A 26,744-nucleotide genomic window follows, 5' to 3' on the forward strand; every position below is an offset into this window, starting at 1 on the left:
AGGGGGCAAAGATGTCCAATATTATTCTAACATTATTCTAACATCGCGATTGGGCTTGGGCGACTTTTCCTTTTACCCACTCACATCCAATCTCTCATCTAAATTTTGCCACCTTCATGTCCAAAACATGGCTAAAATCAGACCATTCAGCACTGAAGGGGCAACAAAAATTATAGTTCATTCACTCATCATATCATGCCTTGACTACTGCAACACCTTTCTTGTTGGCTTACCATTCAATAGACTCTCCACTTTAGTCTGTTCCAAATGCTGATGCCAATCCTTCCACTTGCATCCACTATGATCAGATTTTAAACCTTACCTGCAAAGCCCTCCACAATACCACATCCAATTATATATCTTTTATCTGATTGCTTTATGCTCCCTTAGCTGAATCACAACCATATCACACTCCTGTCTTCATGACTTCTCTTGTGCTGCACCTATTCTGTTGAACCCTTATGATGGTAAAATAATACAACCCCCACCCATTTATCCCTATAACCAACCTATGTGATTTTCCGCAGATTTTTTATTTTTAAAGGGATGGTCTACTTTAAAATTGTTATTGTTTAAATAGATAGATAATCCCTTTATTATCCATTCCACAGTTTTGCATAACCAACACAGTTATATTAATACACTTTTTACCTCTGTGATTACCTTGTATTTAAGCCTCTAACGACTTATCTCAGTGCTTTTAACAGACATGCATTTTACTCAATCAGTGCTGACTAAATAAAGCCACGGGAGTGAGCACAATGTTATCTATATGGCACACATAAACTAACACTGTGTAACTGAAAAACTGTTAAAATGCACTGAGATAACAGTTTATGAGCCTACCTAGTTTTAGTTTTCAACAAAAAATGCCAAGACAACAAAGCAAATTTGAAGATAAAAGTAAATTGGAAAGTTGTTGAAAATTGCATGCCCTATCTGAATCATAAAAGTTTAATTTTGATTTTACTGTCCCTTTTAAATGTATTTACATTTTAGAACCCAGCAAGAATAATGATGAACCATCCACTCGTTTTATTATAGGCCAGACAATTGTGTGTGTATATAGATATACAGAATGTAAAATAATTCAAAACCTTAGAAAGTGAAATGTAAAATTCCTCATTGGCTCTGGTGATTTGTCTTACTGTGATTGAATGATGCAACTTTATTAGGCAAAGTATGTAGAAAAGCAATGCAAAATGGTATAGCTACAAGGTGTCCTTGTTGGTTATGGAGCCATTTAGAAATTAAATATTTTTATACACTTTGGTAAAAGTAGTATCTGCTTAAAATTAATTAACTGCATATGGAATAGGAATAGTCTTAAATATCCAACTGTATTTAAAAAATAAATTCATATTATATGTAGTATTAACTTAAATATGGTGCATTTTTAATCCCCTGTGAAGTTCAAAATGTTTTTTGCTAGGTGCCCTTCGTTTGTAGCCTGCTGCTGTAGAGTGTGCAGGAACAGAATGTATAGGTTTTAACTTCTGTATAACAAAGCTTTTTTTTTTTTTTTTTAACCTGGTGTACCAGTTTCTGCCATCCATGTTCGTTTAAAATAAAAATAAATGTTTTAAATACCTTCATTTGGAAATCTGCTGTTTAATTTTCACCCAGTGCTTATTAGTAATTTATCATTGTGTTTCTAAACTTATAGACCCTTGCCCAGATTCCAAACTGAATTAAATTGTGATAAATTATGTTTTGTGAGGTAATGCTCTTTCTAAATTATTGTTTTTGCCTTTATTTACAGTTTCCGATGAACTACTGCTGGGGTATGTGTATTAAATTTATTCATTTAACTAAAAAATAAACTATTCATAAGTCTTTTGTTGAAGTTTAAAAACTCAGTTAAGTTCTGCATGTTAATTAACATTTTTTTTAAATAAAATGATAAAAAAATACTTTTCTCCAACATAGGTGTGTCCGGTCCACGGCGTCATCCTTACTTGTGGGATATTCTCCTCCCCAACAGGAAATGGCAAAGAGCCCAGCAAAGCTGGTCACATGATCCCTCCTAGGCTCCGCCTACCCCAGTCATTCTCTTTGCCGTTGTACAGGCAACATCTCCACGGAGATGGCTTAGAGTTTTTTAGTGTTTAACTGTAGTTTTTCATTATTCAATCAAGAGTTTGTTATTTTCAAATAGTGCTGGTACGTACTATTTACTCAGAAACAGAAAAGAGATGAAGAATTCTGTTTGTATGAGGAAAATGATTTTAGCAACCGTAACTAAAATCCATGGCTGTTCCACACAGGACTGTTGAGAGCAATTAACTTCAGTTGGGGGAACAGTTTGCAGTCTCTTGCTGCTTGAGGTATGACACATTCTAACAAGACGATGTAATGCTGGAAGCTGTCATTTTCCCTATGGGATCCGGTAAGCCATGTTTATTACGATTGTAAATAAGGGCTTCACAAGGGCTTATTTAAACTGTAGACTTTTTCTGGGCTAAATCGATTGATTATTAACACATATTTAGCCTTGAGGAATCATTTTATCTGGGTATTTTGATATAATAATATCGGCAGGCACTGTTTTAGACACCTTATTCTTTAGGGGCTTTCCCCAAGCATAGGCAGAGTCTCATTTTCGCGCCGGTGTTGCGCACTTGTTTTTGAGAGGCATGGCATGCAGTCGCATGTGAGAGGAGCTCTGATACTTAGAAAAGACTTCTGAAGGCGTCATTTGGTATCGTATTCCCCTTTGGGTTTGGTTGGGTCTCAGCAAAGCAGATACCAGGGACTGTAAAGGGGTTTAAAGCTTAAAACGGCTCCGGTTCCGTTATTTTAAGGGTTAAAGCTTCCAAAATTGGTGTGCAATATTTTCAAGGCTTTAAGACGCTGTGGTGAAAATTTGGTGAATTTTGAACAATTCCTTCATGTTTTTTCGCAATTGCAGTAATAAAGTGTGTTCAGTTTAAAATTTAAAGTGACAGTAACGGTTTTATTTTAAAACGTTTTTTGTACTTTCTGATCAAGTTTATGCCTGTTTAACATGTCTGAACTACCAGATAGACTGTGTTCTGAATGTGGGGAAGCCAGAATTCCTATTCATTTAAATAAATGTGATTTATGTGATAATGACAATGATGCCCAAGATGATTCCTCAAGTGAGGGGAGTAAGCATGGTACTGCATCATTCCCTCCTTCGTCTACACGAGTCTTGCCCACTCAGGAGGCCCCTAGTGCATCTAGCGCGCCAATACTCCTTACTATGCAACAATTAACGGCTGTAATGGATAATTCTGTCAAAAACATTTTAGCCAAAATGAACCCTTGTCAGCGTAAGCGTGGCTGCTCTGTTTTAGTTACTGAAGAGCATGACGACGCTGATATTAATATCTCTGAAGGGCCCCTAACCCAATCTGAGGGGGCCAGGGAGGTTTTGTCTGAGGGAGAAATTACTGATTTAGGGAACATTTCTCAGCAGGCTGAATCTGATGTGATTACATTTAAATTTAAATTGGAACATCTCCGCATTTTGCTTAAGGAGGTATTATCCACTCTGGATGATTGTGAAAATTTAGTCATCCCAGAGAAACTATGTAAAATGGACAAGTTCCTAGAGGTGCCGGGGCTCCCAGAAGCTTTTCCTATACCCAAGCGGGTGGCGGACATTGTTAATAAAGAATGGGAAAGGCCCGGTATTCCTTTCGTCCCTCCCCCCATATTTAAAAAATTGTTTCCTATGGTCGACCCCAGAAAGGACTTATGGCAGTCAGTCCCCAAGGTCGAGGGAGCGGTTTCTACTTTAAACAAACGCACCACTATTCCAATAGAGGATAGTTGTGCTTTCAAAGATCCTATGGATAAAAAATTAGAAGGTTTGCTTAAAAAGATGTTTGTTCAGCAGGGTTACCTTCTACAACCCATTTCTTGCATTGTCCCTGTCACTACTGCCGCATATTTCTGGTTTGATGAACTGCTTAAGGTGCTCGATAGTGACTCTCCTCCTTATGAGGAGATTATGGACAGAATCAATGCTCTCAAATTGGCTAATTCTTTCACTCTAGACGCCTCTTTGCAATTGGCTAAGTTAGCGGCTAAGAACTCTGGGTTTGCTATTGTGGCGCGCAGAGCGCTTTGGTTGAAATCTTGGTCGGCTGTGCGTCTTCCAAGAACAAGCTACTAAACATTCCTTTCAAGGGGAAAACGTTGTTTGGTCCTGACTTGAAAGATATTATCTCTGATATCACTGGGGGTAAGGGCCACGCCCTTCCTCAGGATCGGCCTTTCAAGGCAAAAAATAGACCTAATTTTCGTCCCTTTCGTAAAAACGGACCAGCCCAAGGTGCTACGTCCTCTAAGCAAGAGGGTAATACTTCTCAGGCCAAGCCAGCTTGGAGACCAATGCAAGGCTGGAACAAGGGAAAGCAGGCCAAGAAACCTGCCACTGCTACCAAGACAGCATGAAATATTGGCCCCCGATCCGGGACCGGATCTGGTGGGGGGCAGACTCTCTCTCTTCGCTCAGGCTTGGGCAAGAGATGTTCTGGATCCTTGGGCGCTAGAAATAGTCTCCCAGGGTTATCTTCTGGAATTCAAGGGACTTCCCCCAAGGGGGAGGTTCCACAGGTCGCAGTTGTCTTCAGACCACATAAAAAGACAGGCGTTCTTACATTGTGTAGAAGACCTGTTAAAAATGGGAGTGATTCATCCTGTTCCATTAAGAGAACAAGGGATGGGGTTCTACTCCAATCTGTTCATAGTTCCCAAAAAAGAGGGAACGTTCAGACCAATCCTAGATCTCAAGATCTTAAACAAATTTCTCAAGGTCCCATCGTTCAAGATGGAAACCATTCGAACTATCCTTCCTTCCATCCAGGAAGGTCAATTCATGACCACGGTGGATTTAAAGGATGCGTATCTACATATTCCTATCCACAAGGAACATCATCGGTTCCTAAGGTTTGCATTCCTGGACAAACATTACCAGTTCGTGGCGCTTCCTTTCGGATTAGCCACTGCTCCAAGGATTTTCACAAAGGTACTAGGGTCCCTTCTAGCGGTGCTAAGACCAAGGGGCATTGCAGTAGTACCTTACCTGGACGACATTCTGATTCAAGCGTCGTCCCTTCCTCAAGCAAAGGCTCACACGGACATTGTCCTGGCCTTTCTCAGATCTCACGGCTGGAAAGTGAACGTGGAAAAGAGTTCTCTATCCCCGTCAACAAGGGTTCCCTTCTTGGGAACAATTATAGACTCCTTAGAAATGAGGATCTTTCTAACAGAGGCCAGAAAAACAAAGCTTCTGGACTCTTGTCGGATACTTCATTCCGTTCCTCTTCCTTCCATAGCTCAGTGCATGGAAGTGATCGGTTTGATGGTGGCGGCGATGGACATAGTTCCTTTTGCGCGCATTCATCTAAGACCATTACAACTGTGCATGCTCAGTCAGTGGAATGGGGACTATACAGACTTGTCTCCGAAGATACAAGTAAATCAGAGGACCAGAGACTCACTCCGTTGGTGGCTGTCCCTGGACAATCTGTCTCAAGGGATGATGTTCCACAGACCAGAGTGGGTCATTGTCACGACCGACGCCAGTCTGATAGGCTGGGGCGCGGTCTGGGGATCCCTGAAAGCTCAGGGTCTTTGGTCTCGGGAAGAATCTCTTCTACCGATAAATATTCTGGAACTGAGAGCGATATTCAATGCTCTCCAGGCCTGGCCCCAGCTTGCGAGGACCAGGTTCATACGGTTTCAATCAGACAACATGACGACTGTTGCGTACATCAACCATCAGGGAGGAACAAGAAGTTCCCTAGCGATGGAAGAAGTAACCAAAATTATTCTTTGGGCGGAGTCTCACTCCTGCCACCTGTCTGCTATCCACATCCCAGGAGTGGAAAATTGGGAAGCGGATTTTCTGAGTCGGCAGACATTGCATCCGGGGGAGTGGGAACTCCATCCGGAAATCTTTGCCCAAGTCACTCACCTGTGGGGCATTCCAGACATGGATCTGATGGCCTCTCGTCAGAACTTCAAAGTTCCTTGCTACGGGGCCAGATCCAGGGATCCCAAGGCGGCTCTAGTGGATGCACTAGTAGCACCTTGGACCTTCAAACTAGCTTATGTGTTCCCGCCATTTCCTCTCATCCCCAGGCTGATAGCCAGGATCAAGCAGGAGAGGGCGTTGGTGATCTTGATAGCTCCTGCGTGGCCACGCAGGACTTGGTATGCAGATCTGGTGAATATGTCATCGGCTCCACCTTGGAAGCTACCTTTGAGACGAGACCTTCTGGTTCAGGGTCCGTTCGAACATCCGAATCTGGTTTCACTCCAGCTGACTGCTTGGAGATTGAACGCTTGATTTTATCGAAGCGAGGATTCTCAGATTCTGTTATCGATACTCTTGTTCAGGCCAGAAAGCCTGTGACTAGAAAGATTTACCACAAAATTTGGAAAAAATATATCTGTTGGTGTGAATCTAAAGGATTCCCTTGGGACAAGGTTAAGATTCCTAGGATTCTATCCTTCCTTCAAGAAGGATTGGACAAAGGATTATCTGCTAGTTCCCTGAAGGGACAGATTTCTGCCTTGTCGGTATTACTTCACAAAAAGCTGGCAGCTGTGCCAGATGTTCAAGCCTTTGTTCAGGCTCTGGTTAGAATCAAGCCTGTTTACAAACCTTTGACTCCTCCTTGGAGTCTCAATTTAGTTCTTTCAGTTCTTCAGGGGGTTCCGTTTGAACCCTTACATTCCGTTGATATTAAGTTATTATCTTGGAAAGTTTTGTTTTTAGTTGCGATTTCTTCTGCTAGAAGAGTCTCAGAATTATCTGCTCTGCAGTGTTCTCCTCCTTATCTGGTGTTCCATGCAGATAAGGTGGTTTTACGTACTAAACCTGGTTTTCTTCCAAAAGTTGTTTCTAACAAAAACATTAACCAGGAGATTATCGTACCTTCTCTGTGTCCAAAGCCAGTTTCAAAGAAGGAACGTTTGTTGCACAATTTGGATGTTGTTCGCGCTCTAAAATTCTATTTAGATGCTACAAAGGATTTTAGACAAACATCTTCCTTGTTTGTTGTTTATTCAGGTAAAAGGAGAGGTCAAAAAGCAACTTCTACCTCTCTCTCTTTTTGGATTAAAAGCATCATCAGATTGGCTTACGAGACTGCCGGACGGCAGCCTCCCGAAAGAATCACAGCTCATTCCACTAGGGCTGTGGCTTCCACATGGGCCTTCAAGAACGAGGCTTCTGTTGATCAGATATGTAGGGCAGCGACTTGGTCTTCACTGCACACTTTTACCAAATTTTACAAGTTTGATACTTTTGCTTCTTCTGAGGCTATTTTTGGGAGAAAGGTTTTGCAAGCCGTGGTGCCTTCCATTTAGGTGACCTGATTTGCTCCCTCCCTTCATCCGTGTCCTAAAGCTTTGGTATTGGTTCCCACAAGTAAGGATGACGCCGTGGACCGGACACACCGATGTTGGAGAAAACAGAATTTATGTTTACCTGATAAATTTCTTTCTCCAACGGTGTGTCCGGTCCACGGCCCGCCCTGGTTTTTTTAATCAGGTCTGATATTTTATTTTCTTTAACTACAGTCACCACGGTACCATATGGTTTCTCCTATGCAAATATTCCTCCTTAACGTCGGTCGAATGACTGGGGTAGGCGGAGCCTAGGAGGGATCATGTGACCAGCTTTGCTGGGCTCTTTGCCATTTCCTGTTGGGGAGGAGAATATCCCACAAGTAAGGATGACGCCGTGGACCGGACACACCGTTGGAGAAAGAAATTTATCAGGTAAACATAAATTCTGTTTTTTCCCTGCCTGTAAGTCACATTCTTCTCCTGTGTTTGTTTTTGATTTTTGTGTTCTAAAATGTAAATAATCTATATTTATTGGAAACAACACATATTACTGTTCTAATTACAGTACTATCTTTCTGAGGGTACTATATATACAAAAGTATTACAAATGATATAAAACTACCTTTATGTTACATGTATAAGCTGTATTCGACGCAATGACATAAGATAATGCCGTTTATATTTAGTTCCAACCTCTCTCCAAACTGTCCCATTTTAAAGATGCAAATTTCCAAACTACAAACCTTTTCTGGTCCAAGCAGTCTAGATGACGGGTTTTCTACCTGTATATGTATATTATATGTATGTGTGTTATTTAAATAATAATTTTTTTTTTTTATAAATAATAATAATATGTGACTGCTGTTATTTTCAGGTTGAAATTTATTTTTGGGCCCACAGCCTTGTATGCATTGGATCTGGTTGACCAGCACGCTGTCACACATCTGACAAGTCCTAGTGGAAGAACTACATTCCAGGTAACAAAGCTTTTCTTATTGTACCTCTAGAAGTAGGCATTAGTATAATCATTCAAATTGTATTATTAGGTCTAGAAGTAGGCGTTAATATATTTATTAAAATCGTATTATTAGGTCTAGTAGTAGGCATTAGTATAATCATTAACATCGTATTATTAGGTCTAGAAGTAGGCATTAGTATAATCATTAAAATCGTATTATTAGGTCTAGAAGTAGGCATTAGTATAATCATTAACATCGTATTATTAGGTCTAGAAGTAGGCGTTAGTATAATCATTAACATCGTATTATTAGGTCTAGAAGTAGGCATTAGTATAATCATTAACATCGTATTATTAGGTCTAGAAGTAGGCATTAGTATAATCATTAACATCGTATTATTAGGTCTAGAAGTAGGCATTAGTATAATCATTAAAATCGTATTATTAGGTCTAGAAGTAGGCATTAGTATAATCATTAACATCGTATTATTAGGTCTAGAAGTAGGCATTAGTATAATCATTAACATCGTATTATTAGGTCTAGAAGTAGGCATTAGTATAATCATTAACATCGTATTATTAGGTCTAGAAGTAGGCATTAGTATAATCATTAACATCGTATTATTAGGTCTAGTAGTAGGCATTAGTATAATCATTAACATCGTATTATTAGGTCTAGAAGTAGGCATTAGTATAATCATTAACATCGTATTATTTGGTCTAGAAGTAGGCTTTAGTGTAATTATTAAAATTGTATTATTAGGTCTGGAAGTAGGCATTAGTATAATCATTAAAATTGTATTATTAGGTCTAGTAGTAGGCATTAGTATAATCATTAAAATTGTATTATTAGGTCTAGTAGTAGGCATTAGTATAATCATTAACATCGTATTATTAGGTCTAGAAGTAGGTATTAGTATAATCATTAACATCGTATTATTAGGTCTAGAAGTAGGCATTAGTATAATCATTAACATCGTATTATTAGGTCTAGAAGTAGGCATTAGTATAATCATTAACATCGTATTATTAGGTCTAGAAGTAGGCATTAGTATAATCATTAACATCGTATTATTAGGTCTAGAAGTAGGCATTAGTATAATCATTAACATCGTATTATTAGGTCTAGAAGTAGGCATTAGTATAATCATTAACATCGTATTATTAGGTCTAGAAGTAGGCATTAGTATAATCATTAACATCGTATTATTAGGTCTAGAAGTAGGCATTAGTATAATCATTAACATCGTATTATTAGGTCTAGAAGTAGGCGTTAGTATAATCATTAACATTGTATTATTTGGTCTAGAAGTAGGCATTAGTATAATCATTAACATTGTATTATTAGGTCTAGAAGTAGGCATTAGTATAATCATTAACATCGTATTATTAGGTCTAGAAGTAGGCTTTAGTGTAATTATTAAAATCGTATTATTAGGTCTGGAAGTAAGGGTTAGTATAATCATTAAAATTGTATTATTAGGTCTGGAAGTAAGGGTTAGTATAATCATTAAAATCGTATTATTAGGTCTGGAAGTAAGGGTTAGTATAATCATTAAAATCGTATTATTAGGTCTGGAAGTAAGGGTTAGTATAATCATTAAAATCGTATTATTAGGTCTGGAAGTAAGGGTTAGTATAATCATTAAAATCGTATTATTAGGTCTGGAAGTAAGGGTTAGTATAATCATTAAAATTGTATTATTAGGTTTATTGTTCTATGATAAATCAACATTTTGCATAATGTAAAAAAGCTGAGAACCCTGCTTTTGTAATAGTAAGAAAAGTTAACAAAAAACAACTTTGATCTCCAGACAAAATGCTCATGCCTCTTGTTTGATAGTAAACATTCAAGTATCTTTGGTCTATTCTTTCCTTTCCATCCACCAATTCCAGGAGGACAAAATCCTTTTTCTTTTGTGATTCAGATAGAACTACAATTTTAAACTATATTTTCTTCTATTATCAGATTTTCTTCATTTTCTTTCCTTTGTTGAAAAGCAGGAAGGTAAGTTTTGGAGTGTGCACGTGTTTTCAGCACTAAATGGCAGCAGTTTTGCAACAATGTTATACATTAGAAAGAGCACTAGATGGCAGCACTATTTCCTACCATGTGCTCCAGACATGTGCACGCTACATAACTAGATATCTCTTCAACAAAGAATAACAAGAGAACAAAGCAAAGTGAATAGAAGAAGAAGTTTGGAATCTTTTTTTATTAAATTGTATTCTCTATCTGAATCATGAAAGAAAAAAAATTGAGTTTCATGTCCCTTTAAATCTTATATAACTATAATGCACCAAAACGTTTCTTTAGTGATTCAGACAGAGAATACAATTTTCAAAAAAATTTCCAATTTATTTCTGTTATCAAATTTGCTTAATTTCCAGCTTATTCTTTGTTGTAGAAATACCTAGGTAGGGATCTGGAGCACTACATGGCAGGACATAGTTCTGCCATCCAGTGCTCTTGCAAAACTGCTGCCATCTAGTTCTCTAGACATGGGCTGGCTCCTGAGATTACATCCCTGTTTTTCACAAAAGATACCAAGAGAATGAAGAAAAATTGATAATAGAAGCAAATTAGAAAGTTGTTTAAAATTGCATGCTCTAGATTCTGGTTCCGGTGGAGAAGGAGCTGCACAGGTGCTGCTCAGCTCGTTACTCCAGACCCCTAGACACTGGCGGCTGATTCCTTCGCGCCCTGCCTCAAGTTTTGGGGCTGTTTACCTGGCTAGTAAAGAAGAACTACTCTGGAACCCTATCCAGTGGTCTGTCATCCCACTGTTTTAAGCCTATTCTGCCAGTAACCTGACCCAGCTTTACTGATAGCAAATGGGAGTCTTACCTATCTACAACAGGTCCACTTTTATCAATTGCCCCCCTGCCCTTGGCTACATCCCTACCTTCTCGGCAGAGCCCTGCCAACCTACTGATCAAGCCGTTCTCCCCCTCCCTGCATCTGCCGCCCCGCCAGATCAAAACACTAAAAAACCGCAACACAGCATACTACCTTTACCTGCTGCTCTCGCTTGGCGTCCGCCCCCCTCCTTCCCCCACCGGTGCTGCGCGGGGGCGGAGCCGGGTTCGGCCTCGGAACGGAGACCCGGTGGTGCCTTGCGGGTCTTTCTTGTTGGTATCACGTCATTGCGCTCTCCCCTCCCACCGGTGCTGCGTGAGGGGAGCTGAGCGTGCGATTCTCGTCTGAGGCTGTGTAGCGGAGAGTGCCCAAGGAGGTGTCCTTTCCGGCTGAGCTGTTCCTTGGAGAACTCGAGGCCGGTGCTACGGACAGTGAGTGGCGGTCAGATAGCGTCAAGAGGGGCGAGTTTTTCTGATTTGGGGCCCTTAGCGGCATCCTATGATACCTACAGTCTGCAATTTTGGAAGAGGTCTCAAGAAGGGGGCAGCCAACTCATTCAAAGGGGTATAACGGACTGCCATCACAAGGGCAAGGGGTGGCAGGCTTCAAAGGGATACGGTCTGGGACATTCATAAATAACAGGACACAACTGTCTGATATTAGACGGGGATGCTAAACAAGTCACTTGTCTTTTCCACTCTAATACTAATAGCAAAATCATAGAACGGGACAATCACTTTGAAGTAGTGGAATTACAAGTTGCAGCACCCTCTCTTAGGACTCTTTTTTTTTTTTTTTTCTTTTGCCGGGATTAATATGTTTAATTTTTGTCTTCTTTGATGAAATAGCCACAGAATTGCCAATAAGTAACTAGATACACTGTTGCAGATTTGGTGTATTGACTCTTTCTCTTGTTAAGTGTATTCAGTCCACGGGTCATCCATTACTTATGGGATATATTCCCTTCCCAACAGGAAGTTGCAAGAGGATCACCCAAGCAGAGCTGCTATATAGCTCCTCCCCTCACATGTCATATCCAGTCATTCTCTTGCAACTAACATAGTAGGAAGGTGTGAGAGGAGTGATGGAGTTTTTTATACTTAATTATTTCTTCAATCAAAAGTTTGTTATTTTAAATGGCACCGGAGCGTGTTGTTTTTTTCTCTCAGGCAGTATTTAGAAGAAGAATCTGCCTGCGTTTTCTATGATCTTAGCAGAAGTAACTAAGATCCACTGGCTGTTCTCGCACATTCTGATGAGTGGGGTAACTTCAGAAAGGGAATAGCATGCAGCGTCCCCTGCAGATGAGGTATGTGCAGTAGAATATTTTTCTAAGGAATGGAATTGACTAAGAAAATACTGCTAATACCGATGTAATGTAAGTACAGCCTTAAATGCAGTAGCGACTGGTATCAGGCTGATGAATATATGTACAATAAGTAATTTTCTAAGGAATGGAATTTGACTAAGAAAATACTGTTAATACTGAAGTAATGTATGAGCCTTAACTGCAGTAGAAGCGACTGGTAGCAGGCTTATTAATAACACTACCTAACTTTTAAAGTGTATGTTTAAAACGTTTACTGGCATGTTATTCGTTTTTGTGAGGTACTTTGGTGATAAATCTTTTGGGGCATGATTTTTTCCACATGGCTGTCGTTTATTTCTGCATAGAAACGGTTAACTGAGGTTTCCCACTGTTGTATATGAGTGGGAGGGGCCTATTTTAGCGCTTTTTTGCGCAGTAAAAATTCAGTTACAGTCTTCCTGCTTCTTCCTCCTTGATCCAGGACGTCTCTAGAGAGCTCAGGGGTCTTCAAAATTCATTTTGAGGGAGGTAATCAGTCACAGCAGACCTGTGACAGTGTGTTTGACTGTGATAAAAACGTTAATTGTTAAATTGATTATCCGTTTTGGATATTAAGGGGTTAATCATCCATTTGCTAGTGGGTGCAATGCTTTGCTAACTTAATACATTTACTGTGAAAATTTGGTTGCTATAACTGATTTGGTTCATTGTTATTTCAACTGTGACAATTTTTTGTGCTTCTTAAAGGCGCAGTAGCGTTTTTATATTGCTTGTAAACTTATTTGAAAGGATTTTCCAAGCTTGCTAGTCTCATTGCTAGTCTGTTTAAACATGTCTGACACAGATGAATCTGTTTGTTCACTATGTTTGAAGGCCAATGTGGAGCCCCATAGAAATATGTGTACTAAATGTATTGATGTCACTTTGAATAAAAGTAAATTTTTATCTGTAAAGAAATTATCACCAGACAACGAGGGGGAAGTTATGCCGACTAACTCTCCTCACGTGTCAGTACCTTCGCCTCCCGCTCAGGAGGCGCGTGATATTGTGGCGCCAAGTACATCAGAGAGGCCCATACAAATCACTTTGCAAAACATGGCTGCTGTTATGACAGAGGTATTATCTAAATTGCCAGAATTAAGAGGCAAGCGCGATAGCTCTGGGTTAAGGACAGAGCGCGCTGATGATGTGAGAGCCATGTCCGATACTGCGTCACAAATTGCAGAACATGAGGACGGAGAGCTTCATTCTGTGGGTGACAGATCTGATCCAGGGAGACCGGATTCAGAGATTTCTAATTTTAAATTTAAGCTTGAGAACCTCCGTGTATTGCTAGGGGAGGTATTAGCGGCTCTGAATGATTGTAACACGGTTGCAATTCCAGAGAAAATATGTAGGCTGGATAGATACTTTGCGGTACCAGTGTGTACTGACGTTTTTCCTATACCTAAAAGGCTTACAGAAATTATTAGCAAGGAGTGGGATAGACCCGGTGTGCCCTTTTCCCCTCCTCCAATATTTAGGAAAATGTTTCCAATAGACGCCACCACACGAGACTTATGGCAGACGGTCCCTAAGGTGGAGGGAGCAGTTTCTACTTTAGCTAAACGTACCACTATCCCGGTGGAGGATAGTTGTGCTTTTTCGGATCCAATGGATAAAAAATTAGAAGGTTACCTTAAGAAAATGTTTGTTCAGCAATGTTTTATCTTACAGCCCCTTGCATGCATTGCGCCTGTCACTGCTGCTGCGGCATTCTGGTTTGAGTCTCTGGAAGAGGCCATTCGCACAGCTCCATTGGATGAGATTATGGACAAGCTTAAAGCACTTAAGCTAGCTAATGCATTTGTTTCTGATGCCTTTGTACATTTAACCAAACTAACGGCTAAGAACTCCGGATTCGCCATCCAGGCGCGCAGAGCGCTATGGCTTAAATCCTGGTCAGCTGACGTGACTTCTAAATCTAAATTGCTTAATATTCCTTTCAAGGGGCAGACCTTATTCGGGCCCGGCTTGAAAGAAATTATTGCTGACATTACTTGAGGTAAGGGTCATACTCTTCCTCAGGACAGGGCCAAATCAAAGGCCAAACAGTCTAATTTTCGTGCCTTTCGTAACTTCAAGGCAGGAGCAGCATCAACTTCCTCCGCTCCAAAACAGGAAGGAACTGTTGCTCGTTACAGACAGGGCTGGAAAGCTAACCAGCCCTGGAACAAGGGAAAGCAGGCCAGAAAGCCTACTTCTGCCCCTAAGACAGCATGAAGAGAGGGCCCCCTTTCCAGAAACGGATCTAGTGGGGGGCAGACTTCCTCTCTTCGCCCAGGCTTGGGCAAGAGATGTCCAGGATCCCTGGGCGTTGGAGATCATATCTCAGGGATATCTTCTGGACTTCAAAGCTTCTCCTCCACAAGGGAGATTTCATCTTTCAAGGTTATCAGCAAACCAAATAAAGAAAGAGGCATTTCTACGCTGTGTACAAGACCTCTTAGTAATGGGGGGGATCCACCCAGTTCCGCGGACGGAACAAGGGCAAGGGTTTTACTCAAATCTGTTTGTGGTTCCCAAGAAAGAGGGAACCTTCAGACCAATCTTGGACCTAAAAATCTTAAACAAATTCCTAAGAGTTCCATCATTCAAAATGGAAACTATTCGAACCATCCTACCCATGATCCAAGAGGGTCGATACATGACCACAGTAGACTTAAAGGATTCCTACCTTCATATACCGATTCACAAAGATCATTATCGGTACCTACGATTTGCCTTTCTAGACAGGCATTACCAGTTTGTAGCTCTTCCCTTCGGGTTAGCTACGGCCCAGAGAATTTTTACAAAGGTTCTGGGCTCACTTCTAGCGGTGCTAAGACCGCGAGGCATAGCGGTGGCTCCGTACCTAGACGACATTCTGATACAAGCGTCAAGTTTTCAAATTGCCAAGTCTCATACAGAGACAGTTCTGGCATTTCTGAGGTCGCATGGGTGGAAGGTGAACGTGGAAAAGAGTTCTCTATTACCACTCACAAGAGTTCCCTTTCTGGGGACTCTTATAGATTCTATAGAGATGAAGATTTACCTGACGGAGTCCAGGTTATCAAAGCTTCTGAATGCTTGCCGTGTCCTTCATTCCATTCCACGCCGTCAGTAGCTCAGTGCATGGAAGTAATCGGCTTAATGGTAGCGGCAATGGACATAGTACCATTTGCGCGCCTGCATCTCAGACCTCTGCAATTATGCATGCTAAGTCAGTGGAATGGGGATTACTCAGATTTGTCCCCTCTACTAAATCTGGATCAAGAGACCAGAGATTCTCTTCTCTGGTGGCTTTCTCGGGTCCATCTGTCCAAGGGGATGACCTTTCGCAGGCCAGATTGGACAATTGTAACAACAGATGCCAGCCTTCTAGGTTGGGGCGCAGTCTGGAACTCCCTGAAGGCTCAGGGATTATGGACTCAGGAGGAGAAACTCCTCCCAATAAATATTCTGGAGTTGAGAGCAATATTCAATGCTCTTCTAGCTTGGCCTCAGTTAGCAAAACTGAGGTTCATCAGATTTCAGTCGGACAACATCACGACTGTGGCCTACATCAACCATCAAGGGGGAACCAGGAGTTCCCTAGCGATGTTGGAAGTCTCAAAGATAATTCGCTGGGCAGAATCTCACTCTTGCCACCTGTCAGCGATCTACATCCCAGGCGTGGAGAACTGGGAGGCGGACTTTCTAAGTCGCCAGACTTTTCATCCGGGGGAGTGGGAACTTCATCTGGAGGTCTTCGCTCAACTGATTCATCGTTGGGGCAAGCCAGAACGCCAAGCTTCCTTGTTACGGATCCAGGTCCAGGGACCCGGGAGCGGCGCTGATAGATGCTCTGGCAGCCCCTTGGGTCTTCAACATGGCTTATGTGTTTCCACCATTTCCGATGCTACCTCGACTGATTGCCAAGATCAAACAGGAGAGAGCATCGGTGATTCTGATAGCGCCTGCGTGGCCACGCAGGACCTGGTATGCAGACCTAGTGAACATGTCGTCCTGTCCACCATGGTATCTACCTCTGAGGCAGGACCTTCTAATACAAGGTCCTTTCAACCATCCAAATCTAATTTCTCTGAGGCTGACTGCATGGAGATTGAACGCTTGATCCTATCAAGGCGTGGCTTCTCGGAGTCAGTTATTGATACCTTAATACAGGCACGGAAGCCTGTTACCAGAAAAATTTACCATAAGATATGGCGTAAATATTTATATTGGTGCGAATCCAAGAGTTACTCATGGAGTAAGGTTAGGATTCCTAGGATATTGTCTTTTCTACAAGAGGGTTTAGAAAAGGGCTTATCTGCTAGTTCGTTAAAGGGACAGATTTCTGCTCTGTCTATTCTCTTACACAAACGTCTGGCAGAAGTTCCAGACGTCCAGGCTTTTTGTCAGGCTTTGGCTAGGATTAAGCCTGTGTTTAAGACTGTTGCTCCTCCGTGGAGCTTAAACTTGGTTCTTAAAGTTCTTCAAGGGGTTCCGTATGAACCCCTTCATTCCATTGATATTAAGCTTTTATCTTGGAAAGTTCTGTTTTTGATGGCTATTTCCTCGGCTCGAAGAGTCTCTGAGTTATCGGCCTTACATTGTGATTCTCCTTATCTGATTTTCCATTCAGACAAGGTCAGTGGCGTAGCGTGGGTTGTCAGTGCCCAGGGCAAGGCAAGTATTGCGCCCCCCCCCAACCCCATTTTAGATATGCTGCTTCTTCTTACATTTGGGACAAACCAAGCAAAGACCCAAGCCTGGTAGATCACATAAAGCAAGGGACACTGTCTCCTCTCCCACAAAATGCTCCCTTAACCATCTTTACTGGATAACTAACAGTTATTGCTGATGATACCCATATCCCCAAAATATGTCCCTTGTCATAAGCAGCTGCTAATCAGTAGCGCCTTACAAACAAAGCCATGAAAATAATATATTGGCAATACAAGAGGCAGTGGGTGAAGCCTGCAAGCATTATGTGCTATCCCCCTGTGATCAAACCCTGTCTGCACCTCTCCAGAGCTGGGCAAATATAAACAATATTACATTTTAAGATTTATTCTCATTTTACACATGGGGGAAAGCTCCCCTTAACCCCCATCTGGTGGTGACATGTCCTGATCTGTAAAACTTCATGGTACAAATACTGCAGACCACAGGGTGCACCCACCCCCACATTGCAGCAACCCATATTGTATATGTGGTGCAATAGGTTTTTGGTAAGTCGTTAAAAAGAGGACACACAGGTTGGCAGCTGTTACATAAGGTTGTCCCTGCTGGGCAGACTGTCTTTTGGGTGCCAATGACATATAAAAGTGGGGTATATATTCTACCTTAATAAATATAACAATTGTAAGTAATCAATATAAAAGGGGCATGGGACAGACAACCCAGCATTACATACGTATATGAGGGAAGGGTGTATGGTATTTAGGGGGGTGCTGTTAAATTTATTTACTAACACAAATTATAGTTATTTTTTTTACTTTAAATGCAGTAAGGGTGGGTTTAATGTAAATAAAAAAGGCAATGAGCACCCAAACCCTAAAAATCGGTAAAAGTCCACACCTCAGGAGTCCAGCAAGAAATAGATTCAAGATGGTGAATTCATAGGACTTCTTTGATAGGACACAAACACAGTGAAATGCCTGGTGAGCAGCACAATCCTGGTGCCAGACAGCACACAAATCCCTAAATCTACTTCTGCCCTAGGAAGATCATGGAGGGGAAAAATCAAATACAGGAAACAAGGCCTTCTTGTCAACTGTCACAAATATACTTTTTTTTGTGCAAGGACAAGATGGCGTAAGTTGTAATCAGAATCCGGTCAAACATGAAAGTATGGTCTCTGATCACCCCACCATCCCACTAACTAGGTAACTGGGGTTAACAGAAAGGCAGAGCCCAGCCATGCTGCCACCAGTGCCACGGGTTTGAAAAAGATTTATTGCACTTTTTAAGGATTCCTCCCCCCCCACCTCTGCTTAGAGATCCTTAAAAAGTGCCCCAGGCAATGCATGGCATTCTGGCTCTGGGTCCTTTGTTGGAATTGAACTTAATTGTTGGGTAATAATAGAACCGTAATTAAGCTGCATTTTGCATGTTGCTAGTATCAGGCAAAAACAGGGCTATAAGTAAGTCTGGTCCTGACACCTTACCTTAGTCGCGGCATCACCACATTCCTGACGGGTCGCAGAACAGAGCTGGGGGCCTGTCAGAATTTTTAGCCTCCCTTCTTCCCTTTGCTAAGTTGAGGCTGGAAGCGCCCCTCAGAATTATGCGCCCGGGGCAACCGCCCCTGTTGCCCCCCCCACGCTACGCCACTGGACAAGGTAGTTCTGCGTACTAAACCTGGGTTTTTACCTAAGGTAGTTTCTAACAGGAATATCAATCAGGAGATTGTTGTTCCATCATTTGTTCCATCATTATGTCCTAATCCTTCTTCAAAGAAGGAACGACTTTTGCATAATCTGGACGTAGTCCGTGCCCTGAAGTTCTATTTACAGGCAACTAAAGATTTTCGTCAAACTTTTTCCCTGTTTGTCTTGTACTCTGGACAGAGGAGAGGTCAAAAAGCTTCGGCAACCTTTCTCTCCTTTTGGCTTCGTAGCATAATACGTCTAGCCTATGAGACTGCTGGACTGCAGCCCCCTGAAAGAATTACAGCTCATTCCACTAGAGCTGTGGCTTCCACCTGGGCCTTTAAGAATGAGGCCTCTGTTGAACAGATTTGCAAGGCTGCAACTTGGTCTTCGCTTCACACTTTTTCAAAATTTTACAAATTTGACACTTTTGCTTCTTCGGAGGCTGTTTTTGGGAGAAAGGTTTTACAGGCAGTGGTTCCTTCAGTTTAAGTTCCTGCCTTGTCCCTCCCATCATCCGTGTACTTTAGCTTTGGTATTGGTATCCCATAAGTAATGGATGACCCGTGGACTGAATACACTTAACAAGAGAAAACATAATTTATGCTTACCTGATAAATTTATTTCTCTTGTAGTGTATTCAGTCCACGGCCCGCCCTGTCTTTTTAAGGCAGATCTAAATTTTAATTAAAACTCCAGTCACCACTGCACCCTATGGTTTCTCCTTTCTTGTCTTGTTTCGGTCGAATGACTGGATATGACATGTGAGGGGAGGAGCTATATAGCAGCTCTGCTTGGGTGATCCTCTTGCAACTTCCTGTTGGGAAGGGAATATATCCCATAAGTAATGGATGACCCGTGGACTGAATACACTACAAGAGAAATAAATTTATCAGGTAAGCATAAATTATGTTTTAATCCTGTGTTCTTTGACTAGAAATTTCTGCAGAATTATTCCCTTTTCCTATCTGGACTATAACAGCTAACTACTACGGACTCTCAAGGCTTACTATTGGAACTGATAGATAAAAGGGTTGGCAGAATCAGCCTCAGAATTATATACTATAAGTTCCACTTCAAGATTACTACTGTCTGAACGGTTTAAAATTATAGCTCTTTTGGGTTATAGGAGAAAGGTGGAGGCTGAAAAACCACTATTATACTGTATGAGCCACTAGATCTTTGACTTTTCTCTGTTTTCAAGGTCCTGGGCCTAAATATATAAAAAAAAAACTAAGTATAAAATTCAGAGCACATGTTCATGGGTATACTGGGACATATTATTAGATACACAATAGTGAATTAGAACTAGCCTGGATGTTTTTTTCCTTTTTTTTTTTGTATTTATACTTTATCTGGGCAGTCAGAAAAATATAGAATTAGTAACTAAAAGTCATATCGGGGGAATATAAGTGAGTGCAGTTGTCATTTGGACTAGGGATGTGAATTAAAACTTAAAGCTGCAGATACTCAACTAGTTCGAGGAAGTCATACACTGCCCCCTTTCATTTCTGACACATCTTTCTCTAAATTAGTAAACTTTTTTTTTAGTTAATATTATAGACACAATTCATTAGAAATAAAGGTACTTGGTTAGACAACCTCTTAATAGTTTTGGTAAAATTCAGGGGTATCAAATTGTCCTCCCTTTTTTCTCAACAAAATGTAGGAAGCTTGACTTATATTTGCACTTTATTCCTCCTCTCCTTTTACCCTTTGTGCTTCTGTTTAAAACTGAAAAACTGGCAGCTCAATTGACTGCTTTATAAACACAGTTTGTTATAACTAGGGGAGAGGAGAGGGAGAAAGAAAGGGAAACATTTTTTTTTTCTATCTTGCTGTCGCCCTTAAAAACAGAACAATGGGTTATATTAACAGGTATTTTCATTAGGTCTGAAAGCTGATAACTCAGAGAGGAGGAAAGGATCTCATATTGACTTCTTTGCCACATATACTAGAGAAAGGCGAAACCCCACTAGGCATATACTTTAAAAGGCTGAGGGTTTTAAAGAAATATCATTAGGTATACTATAAGGGTGTACAATACAACTGAGACTCCCCCCTTTTTTTTTCCCTTCCTTTTTCTTCTTCTTCTCTTTTTCTCTTCCTCATACCACTGTACCCTGAATACAAACACTGAAAACAAGATATACCTGAAATCTTACTTAAATTGTTAGAAGTATTGTTCCCTTCCTAAAGCCCCAAGAGTAGGAACTCCTAAACTCTATGGTTCGAAGGATAGGTTTTTAAAATTGTTTGGACACCTTCTCCCTCGAAAGAATAACTGCCAACCCTGGTTAAACTAGGACTAGTGGTTAATTCTAATAGAGGAATAATATCATTGTAAAATAAATACTAGAAAAAAAAGCGCGGCTTGGATCCAGGGGATTTGGAGAGAAATACTCCTTGTTACCATTATATGTTTTTTCTCCACTGTTCACTATAAATTTATAATAAATATTTCTATTCTTTTTTGTCTCACACATATTATAGTCTAACTAACTCTCTTATTCACTCAAACGGGCCTTGTGCTCCTTGCACTGCTGGGCTCTTGGAGCCCCTAGACACTCCCCCCACTTCCTCACTCTCCCTCCACTGTCACAACACCACTTCCCCTCACAACTAATTCATCACCCACAATTCACTCCCCCCCCCTTTTTTTTTGTTTTTTTTGTTTGTGTGGCACCTAATTTTCCCTCACACCCACGTGGTACATGGATAAATTCCTTTCTAACTCCCCTAAAATTCCTTCCCCAAATATGACAGGAAGGCACAGAGACAGGAAACTTAAGAGTGCGTTGGACCCAGTCATTGAACAAATAAACCCCATTAATGTGACAGCAATACCAGAAAATCTTAATATGCATACATTGGTGACTAATATTACGGAGGCACTTGCCCCTAAATTTGAATTACTTAAAACTGAAATTAAGCTAGATATTTCCTCTTTAACTCAAGAAGTGAGGCAGTTCTCGAGTAGACTGCAAGAAGTAGAACAGAGGGTCTCAGACCTAGAAGACCAAGCAACCATACATAGCACCAAAATTGAGACCTCAGCTAAGACAATACAAAAATTGATGGACAGGGTAGAGGACCTCGAAAACCGTTCTAGACGGAATAACTTAAGAATAATTGGTCTCCCTGAAAATAAAAAATGTGAAAACCTTGATACCTTTTATATCTGACACACTTACTAAAGCTCTAAAAATCCCTTCTACACATCCATCGATTATAGTTGAAAAAGCCCACAAATTAGGTCCTCCACGCTCTGACAGTAATAATAGCAGTAGACCTCGACCTATAATTGCAAGATTACTTAACTACAAAGATAAAGATCTTCTACTGCAGTATTTTCGGAAGAATCAACCAAATATAATAGAGGATAGTAGAATTTAGATTTTTCAGGATTTTGCGGCAGATACAGCCTTAAAGAGAAGAGAGTTGGCCCCGATTTGTTCTAAATTTATTCAACAAGGGTGTAGGGCGGCCCTTATCTATCCCTCAAAATTGAAAGTGGTAATAAAGGGGACAACACATATTACTGAAGATCTTCAAATTGCGGAAAATCTTTTTAAGACCCTAGATACACAAATATAGCTTACAACTTAGCAGTTTTGATAGGCAGATTATGGCGAAGGCGACTACAAACACAGGGAATTGGATCCCCCCCCCTCTCATTCCCCCCCCCCCCTTTTTTTTCTCTTTTTTTTTTTTTTTTTTCCCCACCCGCCCGGTTCTCTCCTCCCTCTCATCTCCCCAATTCTACTTACCCCCCTCCATACTTAGAGAAACATGACGTATAAACCTGATAATTTGAAAATTGTATCCTGGAATGTAGGGGGAATTTCCTCCCCCATTAAACGTAAAGCAATTTTATCACATCTGCGGAAAGCCCAGACAGATATTGGTCTAATACAGGAAACTCATTTAAAATCATCCTGGGTAAAAGAAGTCTATGCAGCACCGAGTCTAGGGAAGAAAAGGGGAGTTGCACTACTTATAGGCAAAAAAATCCAAGCAGAGATTCTACACTCTGAGGCCGACCCAGGGGGAGATATGTTGTAGTTAAAGTGAAAATAGGGCAGGCAAAATATACAATTTGTAATGTTTATGGCCCGAATAAAACTGACCCTGAATTTTGGGACTTATTACAAACTAGACTCCTTTCTTGTGCGGAAGGCCACCTAATTCTGTGGGGGGGACTTTAATATGGCCCCCCAATGTCCTATAGATAGACTCAGAAAAGACACTAAGCTTTTGAAACAGAAGAAGGATAATCTTGATTTTAAATTGATTAAAAAGATTAAACAGATTCTCTCCTTGCGAGATATTTGGAGATACCAGAACCCTGACACCCAAGATTTTACTTGCCTATCCAAGGCTCACAAAACTTTATCCAGGATTGATCTATTTTTGATTAGTGATCACTTGATTTCCACAATGATTAAATCTGAGATAATGCCAATTTTCTTGTCGGACCATGGGCCCGTTTCTCTTGAACTTAACCTGGCACAATCTAGACCAAAAACCTTGCGATTCTTTTTTCCTTATTATCTCTTTACTGATCTGAAGTTTAAACAGTGGCTCAGGAATAAATTCAAAGAATACGCGCAATTTAACATTAACTATGTGGATCGTACAGATATCTTCTGGGAAACTGCTAAAGCAGTCCTCAGAGGGGAAATTACCGCATATTCCATTATTCAAAATAAAAAAAAAAAAGCAAGAGAAAAGGAAGTCTATAATTCTTTGATTAAAGCCTATAATACCTATTTACTGGAAAGAACTCCCCTAAACTGGGCAAGGTACATACGAACTAAAGCTGCGAGAGATACCTTTTATTTAACTCAGGAAACATATAATGAGCTTAGATTGCAAGCTAAATTGCATACATTTGGTAATAAGTCTGGTAAAATGTTATCTAAATTAATTAAAAGCGAGAATAAAAAATCCAATATTGACAAAATCCAACATAATGGGAAATATCTTTCTAACTCTGATGAAATTACAAATACGTTCCACCAATACTATCAACAACTTTATACTAATACGCAGTTTGACACAGACAAAGCGACCGAATTCTATAGTAAAATCATCTTCCCTATGGTTACCTCTGAAGAGGTTGCTAGACTTAATGCTCCCATTACACGGGAAGAAATTGAAAAAATAATCACTAAACTTTCCTTGAACAAGGCAGCTGGACCGGATGGATTGCCCAATGAATTTTATAAAATCTTATCATCAGAGATAGTTTCTTACTTAGCTAATCTTTATAATGATATCTTTATTCATCACAAACAGTCTACGTCTTCTTTCGTGTCCTCTCTTACCACTCTGATTTTAAAAGAGGGGAAGGACCCTACATGCAAGGAATCTTATAGACCAATTGCATTGTTAAACTCAGATTATAAAATCCTCTCCTCCATTTTAGCAACTAGACTTCAGTCCATCATATCTGCAGTAATCCATCCGGATCAAGCTGGTTTTCTTAATAATCGTAATTCGTCAGCAAAGATTAGGGAGTTACTTGTGACTATGGAATATGTTCAGGGAAAGTCTGCACACGGGGCGGGGGGAGAGGACTCCCCGGATCTGACCATTTTGTCAATTGACGCGGAAAAAGCTTTTGACTTAGTAGTTCATAAACATCTAATTTTTTCATTAGCAAGGTTTGGGATTGAAGGTAATTTCCCTAAATTTGTGGAGAACCTTTATAGTCATTCTTTCACAAGTCTAATTATTAACAATGATATCTCCCCCCCAATTGCATTAAAGAGGGGCACTCGTCAGGGCTGTCCTCTCTCCCCGCTCCTTTTTGACTTGGCTATAGAACCCTTAGCAATTAGGATCAGGAGCTCATTGGAGGGCATAAAAGTCAGGAGTCATGAAATGAAAGTCGGATTATATGCGGATGACCTACTTATATATATATATATATATATATATATATATATATCTAATACAGCACAAAATATCCCCAAACTCCTGCAGATTACTGACCATTTTGGGGTATTCTCAGGATACAAAGTAAATGCGATAAAATCGGAACTAATTTGGCTCAGGAAAAATAAGACCAGCAAGACAGACTTACCTTTTAGAGTGGTATCGGATTCATTGAAATATTTGGGAATTAAAATACCAATTAATTTAAAAGATCTGTATAAGATGAACATAACCCCAATGTTAGGATTTATCAAAGAAAGTCTTAAGGCCTGGCAAAATTTACCACTTTCAATATCTGGCCGATCAGCCCTATTTAAAATGATTCTTCTCCCAAAATTGCTCTATATTTTACAGAATGTCCCATTAATCTTATTTGAGAAAGACATACGTTCAATGAATTCATCAATTGGGCAATTTATATGGCAGGGGAAAAGGGCCAAAATAGCCCTCTCTAAATTATCAGCGCCAAGAGAATTGGGAGGACTGGCACTGCCAAATTTAAGATTTTATAATCTCCGTTTCTTGGCCCGCATAATAGCGTATTGGTTTTCTACTAAGAACTATGTCTTAAATAATGACCTTGAACTTAATATATGTGATCCATATTCTCCAATAGCTCTGGCACATACGGATCCTAAAGATCTCCCCATAAGCATAAAGGAACTTAAATCCATTTTAAACCCGCTTAAAGCTTGGTTTAAAATATCCAAATCTCTTTCTATATGCCCTATGGCATCAAAATATCTTCCTCTAACTAGAAATCCGAATTTTCAACCAGGTCTGGATTCAGTTATTTTTAATAGATGGAATAACAAGGGGTTGGATAGAGTTATTTACTTTATTATCCAGGAGAGAAAATGTGTTAAATCTTTTGAGGAGCTGCGGATTGAATTTAACTTGTTAAACAAAGATTTTTACGCATATTTACAGATAAGACACTATATTGCAGAGCTTATACACAAGATTGGATAGAACTGGACCTTGGGAAGCTTAGAAACCTGGTTAACAATAACCAAAAATTCTTCTATGTCCATTGCCCGTGTTATTATACATTGAACCTTAATAGGGCCACCCCTATATTGGAGAAGTTGGCCGGGTCCTGGGGCACTTTAATTCCGCACAGTAACATTGACTCGAAAACTATTCAATTTTCAGTGAACAAAGTAATAAAAACGACATCTTCATCCAATTGGCGAGATGCTCATTTGAAACTTTTGCATATGGCATATTTCACCCCGGAAAGAGGCCTCAGAGTCCGAAATAATCAATTTAATAAATGCCCTAAATGTTCTTATTTTGCTGCCGATATAATTCATATGTTCTGGCAGTGCCCTAGATTGAGAAATGTATGGAGTAAGCTGGAATACTGGCTTAAGAATAAACTTAAAATTGAGCGAATAGCTCTTTTATTGTTCCAGATTATATTTTGTCTAAAATCTGAAGAAGGGCGACAGCCTAATGAGAAATTAGTTAACCTATCTCTCTTAGCCACCAGGTATCTGGTTTGCAAGAAATGGAAACTGAGGTCGGTACCAACTATTGCTGAAATCAGGGATCATCTAAAGAAACAATGTGTCTTAGAACAGAAAAATACTAATATAGATAATGAACCTGATTTAAAGAAATTTTTTGATAAATGGGCACCATTTATTAAGATTTTCCCTGAGAGAGAAATCGATTATTTAATTTCTCCATTTAAGAATTCAGAGTTAATATTATTGGGTATTTGGTGATTTAGAGGAGCTTAGAGAGAACCGGGATTTTCCTCCTTTCCAATTCTCCGTTTTCCTTCCTTCCATTCTTCCCGCCCCCTCCCCCCCCCCCCCCTTTTTTTTTTTTTTTTTTTTTTTAATTTGTTTTTGTCTCTTTTTGATTTGGTTTTTGTTTTACCAGTTTTTGGTTGTTTTATTAATTTTCTTATCTTTTAAAATATAAATAAAACACCCCAACATTGAGTAATGAGAA

General features: G+C 40.2%; 1 protein-coding gene across 1 annotated transcript in view; it reads left to right on the forward strand.

Moving 5' to 3' along the window:
* Positions 1-26,744, forward strand: part of ZSWIM7 (zinc finger SWIM-type containing 7) — a 413,683-nt gene that overhangs the window by 172,249 nt on the left and 214,690 nt on the right. The window contains exons 3-4 of the mRNA XM_053706119.1: positions 1,763-1,784; positions 8,207-8,309. Of these exons, the coding sequence (XP_053562094.1) occupies positions 1,763-1,784; positions 8,207-8,309 (125 nt within the window). The remainder of the gene's footprint in view (positions 1-1,762; positions 1,785-8,206; positions 8,310-26,744) is intronic.

The sequence above is a fragment of the Bombina bombina genome, chromosome 3 (assembly GCF_027579735.1).
Source record: "Bombina bombina isolate aBomBom1 chromosome 3, aBomBom1.pri, whole genome shotgun sequence".
In the NCBI taxonomy this organism is placed as follows: Eukaryota; Metazoa; Chordata; class Amphibia; order Anura; family Bombinatoridae; genus Bombina; species Bombina bombina.